The sequence below is a fragment of the Poecilia formosa genome, unplaced genomic scaffold (genome assembly GCF_000485575.1).
Source record: "Poecilia formosa unplaced genomic scaffold, Poecilia_formosa-5.1.2 Scaffold459, whole genome shotgun sequence".
Taxonomy (NCBI): domain Eukaryota; kingdom Metazoa; phylum Chordata; class Actinopteri; order Cyprinodontiformes; family Poeciliidae; genus Poecilia; species Poecilia formosa.
In genome coordinates this window covers 258068-269030 of record NW_006800398.1, presented here as the reverse complement: position 1 = coordinate 269030, position 10963 = coordinate 258068, and the positions used below count along the sequence as shown (strand labels likewise).

At 43.8% G+C, this 10963-nt stretch overlaps 1 protein-coding gene across 7 annotated transcripts in view; it reads left to right on the top strand.

The window, feature by feature from the left end:
* efr3a (EFR3 homolog A (S. cerevisiae)) overlaps positions 1-10963 on the top strand; it is a 57920-nt gene that overhangs the window by 26122 nt on the left and 20835 nt on the right. For all 7 annotated transcript variants that reach the window (XM_016663960.1, XM_016663959.1, XM_016663964.1 and 4 more), the window contains 3 exons: positions 460-581; positions 3698-3847; positions 7929-8069. In XM_016663960.1, the coding sequence (XP_016519446.1) occupies positions 460-581; positions 3698-3847; positions 7929-8069 (413 nt within the window). The remainder of the gene's footprint in view (positions 1-459; positions 582-3697; positions 3848-7928; positions 8070-10963) is intronic.

The window sequence follows — 10963 nt, the reverse complement described above, 5'->3', positions numbered from 1 at the left end:
CCCGACGCGGTCGGACCTGGCTCCGGTCCTGGACCTGGTTCAGGTCCCGACGCTGTCGGACCTGGTTCCGGACCTGGACCTGGTTCAGGTCCCGACGCGGTCGGACCTGGCTCCGGTCCTGGACCTGGTTCAGGTCCCGACGCTGTCGGACCTGGTTCCGGACCTGGACCTGGTTCAGGTCCCGACGCTGTCGGACCTGGTTCCGGACCTGGACCTGGTTCAGGTCCCGACGCTCTGGACCTGGTTCTGGTCCTGCCGCGGTCGGACCTGGCTCCGGACCTGGACCTGGTTCAGGTCCCCATGCTCTGGACCTGGTTCTGGTCCTGCCGCAGTCGGACCTGGCTCCGGACCTGGACCTGGTTCTGGTCCCGCCGCGGTCGGACCTGGTTCCGGACCTGGACCTGGTTCTGCTGTCAGGATTGTTCTCTAACTTTTCATTTCCTGCTTCGGCCGCTGCAGTTTGTGAAGTTTGCCAACATCGAGGAGGACACGCCTTCCTACCATCGCCGCTACGACTTCTTCGTGTCCCAGTTCAGCGCCATGTGCCACTCGACTCACGAAGACCCAGAGACCAGAACCAGGTGAGTCCAGTTGCTGCTGCATCACAAACGCATCGTTTCATTCGTTCCCAGGGTTTAAAAGAAGGTGTGAAAGTTTACAGGACTTCAGTTTATTGTAATAATCATCACTTTAATATTTAGGTTAGTTTCTTAGCAGAAGGTTCTTGGCGACCAGAAGATTTATTCAAACTGCTGTCCTTCAGTTTTACAAACCAGTTTGTTTTTAAATGCTAACCCTTCAAAGCCTCATCATCTGGGGCTAAAATGTAGAAACGTTTCTTGTTCAGAGGGATTCACTTTATTGGGTTTAGTTTTTATTACATTTTTCTGGTTTCTGTGTCTGAGACTTAAAGCCTAAGAAAAGAACTTGTTGTTCCTCATGGCTCATTATTTGGACTCATGTTTATTATTCAATAATTCAGTTATTTATTATTAGTATAATGTGAATTTGTCAGACTGGAGGGACTTATTGACGGTTTCCCCCGGTGGGTTGGGTCCTCAGCAGTCAGGTTCATTGGAGTCGCAGCTTCATGTTCAGGTATCAGAGATGGAGTGAAAAACTGATCACACAAGACAAATGCTTCAGTCACGTCCTCTGAAGGAATCTGTCATAAAGAAATTCACTCTGTGTTTAAGCATAAATAAGATAAAAAGCTGCATTTCTTCTGCTTTGAGCTTCATTCTCTCCATCGGCGTAATCGGCTCCTGGCTGAAAGGCTAAGCTAGCATCCAGACGTGTTCAGACCGGTTTCCTGAAGGAGGAAACGTGTGGCGTCGCTGCTAATCTGAATCCAACACGGTAGAATAATTAGTCATCTTCAGAGGCGAGGAAGGTTATTTAGAGACGCGAGGATTAAAAACAGAGAAACCAAACATGCCTTTTAGAGAAACGTTAATCCTCAAATAAAAGAACCAGGCAGAGTCGGCGTGTAGGGAGGGAGACGAAGCCTTTCTCTGCGCCGGTTCTGAACATTCGGACTGTTTGGTTTTCACAACCAAACTCTGAATCCAATCGCTGCTGAACAGAAACAAAAACCTGATGAATAACTTTCATCTCAGAAAAGATTCATTAAAATCAAGTTAAAGATTCTTTCTGAGTTACCTTCGTTTATTTACTGACCTTCAGTACGAGTTCAGAAAGCCAAAGAATCGACTAACGATCAGTCGGTTTCTCCATACCCTGATTAGTATGGAGTCATATTTGTGCCACCAATCTGAGCTCAGTAGCTGCATTTCTGTTTACCATATAACTGCAACATTTTGAAAATAAATCTGCTTAATGGAAACAGGAATTATTAAAACTGCAAAGGAAAGACTTTAATCATCCCACCAGTCACATGATCAACAACCGGATGTTACTACTGGCAGAAACCATGAAGAAGACGACAGGAAGTGGCAGCATCATGGCATGATTTTTAATGACTCATCTTGTGAAAAAACTTATTCATGTGATTTTAATTGCATTTCTTATTAAAGGAAATGTTTTTTTTTTCTGGCATTGGAAGAATATCGACAGTTTTGTGTTAATTTGTTAAAGAATCTCAGCCTGTGGGACTGATGTGAGCTCAAACGGTTGGATTCGGTGTTGAACAGGTCTGCTTCGAATGAAGAACTTTGTTTATAATTAATTGATCATTTTTATGTCTGTGTTACCTTTACAGAGTGATTAAACTGAACTAAATGTGATTTTTAACTGCGATGCGGCTGAAAGCACCAGCTCAAACCTTCTTCCTTCTCGTTTCCTGTTTTGTCTCCAGGTTAAATATTTCTGTAACTTCTGTGTGTTTCATGGAGTGAATCTGTTTTCCTGAGCCGTAATCTTCTGCAGTAAATTTGTGTTTTCCCTCATTGAGCAAAGAACAGGAAACAAAAAGACGTTTTAGGGAAGTGGCAGAAATCCAACCGTGTTGGTTTCCAGGCAGAGAGTAAATATGATTCCCTGCAATATTTTATCCTCATATCAACCCAAAATGACACAATGGAAATATTAACCTGCTTTTATTCCTTCAGTGTGACTGAATTAAATCGAATGAAGGTTTTGTGTTTGGAAGATGGAGCTCCTGATCACAGGGAGGTAAAAATAGTCTGGGCTGGTGGTCCTCCGCTGAGAGGCGGCTGTCTGGCGCTAATAAAGATGAGCAGTGGGTGAAAACAATACCTGAAGCCTCTTCTGTCTCATTTACTGAGCGAGTGGCCGCTGCCTTCAGAGCGGCTGCATTATCTGGTGAACCTTGGCGGCGCCACCTGGGACTCTGAGTGGAGCGAACGTTTGGGCATAAAAGTGGACATTTGTTTCCATTTGTCTGGACGAGGAGGTGGGCTGCAGTTTGATTTCAGGTTTCGTCCTGGTCTGGATTCTCAGGAAGCCGGAGGCGGGAACGCCGACCTCGTCTTCGGTTTAATTGCTCTGAGTTTTGTGTCCAGAGCTGAAAGCTGACCTGGTTTCATGGGCTTTGACTGGGCCAGACTTCTGGGACTCGACTCTGGAAATGAGTCTCACTTTGTGTTGGAGGCAGTTTGATGCGACAAATCATTTTAGAAGTTTTTAAACTCATAAATCTTTGCAACAACGTTTATCTGAAGCCTCTTTGTTCCAGTTTAAATCAAGTTCAGAGGTAACTCAAGACGAACAAAACCGATTCAGGGAGCAAATAAGATCTCAAACCAGATTAAAGGGCAGCTTGCATTAATTCACAGCAGGGAAAGTCCAATTTAAGGCTTTTCCATCATCCTGGTGAGAAAAACTTCATTAATCCTGAAGTGGAAGTTTTTAAAGGGATGTCAGAGCATCATGACTTGGATAAAACAAAGAATCTGCAGATAAAAACAATGAAATGAAAATATCTGAAGCTGTTAAAAATGTTCAGTCTCATTAGTGGGAACCTTCTGCTGTTAGCCTTTTACTAGCTTTTAAACGGTTTAGTGCTTCCTTTAACTAAGGACAAACATTCCAGTTTATCTCAGTTCAGTCAAATTTAACTTCCAGTTTATTTAAATTCCTCTCAATATTTCCAGTAAATACCAGTTAAATGGAAAACCTTCATTCTCAAACTGAAAGTGTTTGAAATCATTTTAGTGAAAATAAATGTGGTTCCAGTTTAGTGGAGTTTATGTGACTAAACGTCTCCGTGTTTCAGGATCCGAGTCGCCGGGATCAAAGGTCTGCAGGGAGTCGTGAGGAAAACTGTGAACGATGAGCTGCAGGCCATCATTTGGGAGCCTCAGCACATGGACAAGCTGATTCCCTCCATGCTGTTCAACATGCAGGACGCCGACGACCTGGACAGGTATGCAGCGCGGCGAGGCGCAGCAAGGCGCAGCGAGGCGCAGCAAGGCACAGCAAGGCACAGCAAGGCGCAGCGAAGCGCAGCGCAGCGAGGCACAGCGAGGCACAGCGAGGCGCAGCGAGGCACAGCAAGGCACAGCAAGGCACAGCAAGGCACAGCAAGGCACAGCAAGGCGCAGCGAAGCGCAGCGCAGCGAGGCACAGCGAGGCACAGCGAGGCGCAGCGAGGCAAGGCGCAGAGAGGCAAGGCACAGCAAGGCGCAGCAAGGTGCAGCACAGCAAGGCACAGCACCGCCGCCGTGCCGCCACGGTGCCGTACAGCGCAGCACAGTGCTGCACTCCTGTCTGTTTTACCTCAAATCAAAACGGAGGCAAAGGTTTTAGAAGAAAATTCTCAGATTTGTGGCTGGAAATCATCTAGAAACAGTTTATAGACCAACATGATAGAAAATAATCAGCCAAAGAAGTTAAATAAATATTAAGACAAATTAAAATATTACAAGTTTAATTTATTGTTGTTCAGGTAAAGAAAAAAGGGAATAATTTTGTATTTGTGTGTTAATTTGAGAGTAAAAACTAATTTTGGGGATTTTGTTTTTACATTACACTTTAAAAAGCTTCAACTTCTCAAAAATAACAGCAATTTTTTTTAATATATCAAAAATCAAATCCTTCTAGTTTCTGTCCATATTTTTGGTATTTTTCTGCAGTTTTGTAGAAAATGCGTCTTTTATTCCATTTCTTCCATGGAAATTTTCCAACGTGGAAAAATTCCCAGAATACTTCAGGTTCTCATCTAAAGATTTAGAGTATAAACAGTTTCTGTTTTTCTGGAAAAACAATGGGAATCATGAAATAACGACTTTATTCCTTATTTCTGTGGATTCTGAGCTAATAAAGGCAGATTTAGTAAATCTGCGTATCGGTGAATCGACGCCCGTCTGCCGTTTATTCAGCTTCCTGGTTCTTTTTCTCTTTTCTCCTCGCGGATCTCGTCTCCTCACCTTCCCGTCTTCCTCGCTGTCGTCTCATCCGTATGGTTTCCATGTGAACAAAAAGCTATTTTTGGATCCTCTCCTGCTGCCGTTTTCTTTCTTCTGCTGACTTTTTCCTTTAAGAGGCTCGGCTGCGGCGCCGGCGCCCCGTCAGGCGACTGGACAGGTTCGGCTCAGAGGTTCTGCTCTGCAGGCCAGAACGCCGAGCGTCTGCATGTAGTCAATATCTTCAGCCGCTGAGGTCCATCCATCGATCAGAAGCATTTAGTTCAGCTCACTGTTGGAGGAACCCTCTGTGTGTGTGTGTGTGTGTGTGCGTGTGTGTGTGTAAGTGGGTTCTGAAGCCACGGTAACCTGCTGCTGCAGGAGGCGTTCTCTGGTTCTGATCCGGTTCTGGTTCTGTTCAGCTCTCTGACATCCATGTCCTGTCCGTGTTTCTGTTTTCCTGAAGAAACTCTGAAAACTCTGGACTCTAAATCCATCCATCCAAATTTATAAATGTATATATATTTAGGGTTTGAATAACTCTTGACCTTTGACCTGACTCATGTCTCCATGTCTAATAATCTGATCCTCTAAATGAATCTCAGTCCTGCTGCAGTTTTTTCCTCATTTTGCTGCCGATGCAGAAATGAACCCGTTCTGTAGTTTTTCCTGCCTGAACGTCTTCCTGGTTCCTGTTTGTTTCCCTCCGGATAGGCGAGGTTCTGATGGACGGCGCCGCTCAAGGCCGCCATGTTTCTCTGAATTGCCTCGGTGAGGCGGACGTGTCTGGCCTGCAGAGGGAGGGAGGCCGAGGCACCGCTGGTGTTCAGGGTTCCACCCTGATGGCCGATTCAGAGCCGATCTGGAGGCGTTAAAACGCCGCTGACCTCCAGCTGCACAATCAGCCACTCAGGTTCTGTAAACGGTTCGTACCTGATGAAACCCAAACAGCCGCTGAACCCAAACCGGACAAACCGGACAGGAGGGGTCATGGAGTTATTTAGAGCTGGAGTTTTCTCCTCTTTCAGAGATTACTGGACATGAAAAATAACTTTATTAGCTGTGAAATGTTAATGCTGTTCATGTTGGAGCAGCTCAGCTCTGATGGGTTCTGATGGGTTTTGATGGGTTCTGATGGGTTCTGATGGGTTTTGATGGGTTCTGTCTTTGGTTGAGTTGTTGCTTGTTTGAACATTTATTCCCTCTGGTTCTTGGTTCTCTGCAGCTGGAAGTGTTTCTGCTTTTACATTTTTACTTTTCGACAGTTATGATGCGTAACCGTGGCAACAAGTTATTTTTCTTAAAATTTCAAATGACACCTGAACTTTGACCCTGAATCCCAGAGGAGATGAAAATGATGAGGATTCATAGATGCAGAGAGAAGGAGGAAAACTTCTGCGTCGTATCCCCTACTTCAACATCCCTCTAACCACAGGGCTTTAGAGAGGAGCGGCAAAAGCAAATGAGGTGGATTAGCAGAGCTAGCTAACAGGCAGGACATGTCGTCTCTATTGAGCTGTTAGCCTGACATCAGACATGGCTCTGTCAGACAGCAGTCTTCAGTCAGAGGCCTGCTCAGATTCGATGCAACACTGACTGCTACTGGAAATCCTTCCTTCCCACAGCATCAAACAGGATACAACAATAATTGGATCAGGACAAAAAGTTACAAAACAAGTTAAAAACTAAAGTTCTTTTTATGTTTTTCTCAATATGGACCATATTTTTGTTTATTTGGACACAAATTCTGACTACAAAGTTATATTTTTAACACTTTTTTTTAACTAGCAGCAGAAAACCTTATTTCTGTTCTGCCCACTTTATTAAACCACAACAATCCACCTCCAATTACAGCAGGAGGTTTCATTTTTGTCTATCATTTCCCCACTTCTAACAAGCAATAAGCATTTAATTTCCCCTGAACCGCTGGCGTGGGCCGACTGTAATTGCATTGTTTCCCTCCTGAGACGCGGCCGCCTGGAGTCCATCTGCGGCCGCGCTCGCTGCCGGGGACGTGATTTACTTCTGCCACGCTTTATCCCAACAAGTGGCTGCGGCGGCTTCAATGGGGCGGTTCTGAGAGAAATGGAAGAACTCTGAGGGTTTCGCTTCCAGCAGAGCAGTGGTTGGGAGGAAAGGGGAGATTTACAGACGAATCAGGACTTCAGCTGAAATAATGACATGAAAATTTAAGTTTGATGCCTCAATTATGGAGCAGACGCGTGAATATCGAGAGAGAGCTGAGATCCTGGATGCAAGCGACAGAAATCAGTTTCCTTCACTGGCAGAGAGAGAGCGACTGCTAGTGGAGGGCACTGCTAGCTAAGAAGCTAGCTGCGCTATCCCTAAAGCACTAACCACAAACAGCTTAGCTAATACTAAGTTACTATGCTAACATTATATTTAGCATAAGCTAATGCTTAAATGCCATACTAACACATTATTTAGCAGAAGCTAATGCTAAAGTGAGCACCGTATGTAGCAGAAGCTAATGCTAAAGTGAGCACCGTATGTAGCAGAAGCTAATGCTAAAGTGAGCACCGTATGTAGCAGAAGCTAATGTGTGCAGCATCCTCCTCCTGGGTTTGAGCTGCTGTTTCCTCCAGACGTCTCTGACGTTGAAGGTCCGGCAGCAGTGTGAACTCTGACAGCTCAGATTTCACACCTCAGCTCTGAACATCACCGTCCAATGAGCTGACCTGTGACCTTCCCGTCAGACTTCTCAGTCCCATTACTGCGATGTGAGCCGTGGCCTTGAAGGAGCTGGCCTCTGATTGGCTGTTAATGCGGCTGCAGCTTCTCCTCTGCAGCCACATCAATTATTCATCCTGGTTGTTTCCTTCTCCAGGTTTTCCTTCTGATGAAACTTTCATTTAACGTCAGCTTCTCTCTTCCCTCCTTTTCTTATTTCCTGGAGGTTTGTCTCCTCAGCCTCTGTGTTGTTATGAAATATTGATCGTTGCCCCGGCGCGGCGCGTTGCTACGTGATGCTGCCGTTTCCAGACCTGTTGCCTGTTTCCCAGTTGCCCTGCTGAGCTAGCGGCTGCTGTTGCTCTTTGCAAAGCTTTTCTGTTCCTCATGCTTCTCTGCTTCCCTCCGCAGGGCGGGGCATCCCAGCACGCCATCCGGGTCGGGTCAGGATGGCGAGGAGAACCCGGCGGCTCTGGCTGAGAACTGCTTCAGGGAGCTGCTGGGCCGAGCCGCCTACGGAAACATGAAGAACGCCGTTCGGCCTGTGTTGGTGTGAGTACAACCTGGAGATTTTTCCTTCCCAAGGTTCCTCAGCAGCATTTCAGTGAGGCTGAGCTCTGAACTTTGACTAGGCCACCTTGATTATTCTCTTATTGAGCCATTCTGTTGCAGATCAGCATGGCTGGTGGATTTACTTTGCTGTGACCAAATATTAAAGGCAGGTTAAGAGAAAAACCATCATTACAGGGAGAAAGTTTTAATATTATGAGAATAAAGTCTTACAGCTGTGACTTTATCCTCATGTTATTACTCTTTGTAATTTATTACTTTATTCTTATTACTTCGACTTTATTTTATTATTACAACTTTATTCTCGTATTATCTCTTTATTCCTGAATTATTACGATTATTTTAAAATTTTTAACTTGGGGTTATTGTTACGAATTATTATTTTAGTCAACTCTGGTTCGGTTTGAAACTGAACTCCAAGCGGACTGGAGACCGCTCCAAAAGCAGGAAGTGGACTACAGCGCAGGGCATTCTGGGTAAATACAACCAAAGCTAACATGGTAGCCTAGCGCTAGCAGGAGAAATGGTTCGGTTTTTAACCAAAGACTGAAGAGAAATCCTCCAACCGCTAAAATCTGACGCCTCCATTTTTGTTTCTACTTCATGAAGGAAGCTGCTCTCAGTGTCTCTAGAGGTTTTTATGGTTTCCTTCAGTGGTTTCCGGCGCAGCGCCCCCATAGGCCAGGAGGGGAACAGGTTGGTTGGAACCGCAGCAGCTGGAGGTGGAGCAGATGATGGAGTTCTGGTTCCTGATCAAACTGAGTGTATCGGACTATCACTGCCGTGTTTTTGCTGAGCGGTCAGAGATCTTCTCTCCTGGGAAGATTAGCAGCTCTCTGAAATGTCTCCTTTCTCCCTGGAGATCTTCAGCCTCATAACCAGATCATCAGCGGTCAGCTGATCCGCTGCAGCATCGTGTGAACCTGCCGTTATACTGCTGAGCATCAAACTGCTGTGGACGAGTCAGACTGATGGTCAGTTATTGGTGCATCTGACCCGGCTGCTGCTTTCACTCCACAAACTGAAGAAAACCCAAACCTTTAGCAGAAAAAGTAAAAAAGGCTCCCTGTCGTTCCTTAATGCTTTATTGAATATTTCCATGTTCATGCAGGCTGGAGTGACACGTTTTCCCTAAATATGTAACTCATGCTTGCAAATTAAATCGAGAGCTGAGCCTTTTAATGCTGCTGTTACTGTTTTACAGCTGCTTCAGAAACATGACTCACTTCTCAGTTTGTTTGGTTTAAAAGCTTTTCTTCTTTCCTCCTCACCTGCTTCTCTCTCTACGACCAGCTGACCTGGGAGACTTCTCACTTATCACTGGTAACAGAGCTGCGTTTCTGAAAGATGAGCAGGGAAACCGAACAAACAGCTGGTCATTCAGCGTCAGGATGTTTGCTCCATCCATCCTTCATGCTTTCTCTCCCTTCATGTCCAACCATCTCTGTTTGTCTCCTCCAAATTAGAAAACAATCCTGTCTGGGAAACCCAGAGGCTTTTTTTAAAAGCAATATTTAATTATCCTTCTACTGTATTTATTGATATTTAAGTTTTTCCTCAGTTCAAGCAAAGAAAAATAAAATGATTTTCTGCTAAGATGAGCAGGTTTGGGACAGAAAAGATGTTGGTTTAAACCATTTCCTCTGAATCACAGCATGTTTAAAGAAAACTACAGGCTAGAATATGAAGCTTTATGGTTTAAAATGGAAAAAGAATAATGGCATAAATATTAAGTGTGTGCGTGTGTGTGTGTGTGTGTGTGTGTGTCGGGGTCTTTAGTTCATATTCTGTCAGATAATCCAGCGGATGAAGCAACAAATTGGTCATTAATTTGGTTCCTGCAGGCCTTTGTTTCACCTCCTGACGTTTCCCATCCATTCTGTTGACACCCAGTCACTTTTTATCTGAGGTGACACTTGATTCACACACACACACACACACACACACACACACACACACACACACACCCTGACAGACAGCAGCAGTGTGTCATTCTCACACTAACACTTTATTACTGTAAGTGTTTCTCATGTTCACTTCTGGCTCCAGGCCCGGCCGGTTGGCGCGCTGCGCCCCCTGCAGGCCGGCCGCAGCATCACACCCTGTTACTGAATCTGAGCTCAGACAAAAATTCAGCTTTTTTTTTTACATTTAGCTCATTTTATGGTCGTTTTTCTTTCTCATAAATGTTTAATGTTTTTTTTTTTTATTAATTAATGGTTTAGTTATACTTTCCCTTCCAGATGCTTTGAAACTTTGCTTCTTTAGCCGCTTTTTATCATTAAAAACATTAAATATTTATATCCGACAGTCTGAAGTTTTTGAAAAGATTTAATGCATTAAAAGTTTTTTATTGTTGAGGTTTTTATTGAACTTTTCTAAGTGTTTTTACTTTTTAACTCTCATTGCTTGAAAAATAATGATGCAAAAAAAATAAAGAAATCAATGTTATTAATTTTCAAACGGGTCGAAGCTGAAATACCCACATCAAAAATACAGCGCTCTATAGTTTATTATGGACAAATATTAAAAATGTGGTGTTTTTCTCTTTCACTAAAGCAGAGAAAAGATTTTAAGAATATGAAAAACTTTATCTGGATCAGTTTGAAGTAGCTGAAAAGATTTAATGCAGTCAAAATTAAAATATTGAATTTTTCTTGAATGGTTTTTGCTTTTTCACTCATTGCTCCAAAAATAATCAAAATTATTTTGTTAATTTTAAACTTGGTGAAGGCTGAAACACCAACATCAAAAATATTCAACTTTATTTAATTTTGCTAAATATTGCAGGTTTTGTGGTTTTTCTCCTCTCATAAGATATTTTAAGACAAAACAGGCATAAAAAACACAGAAAATATAAAAAAATATGAAACTTT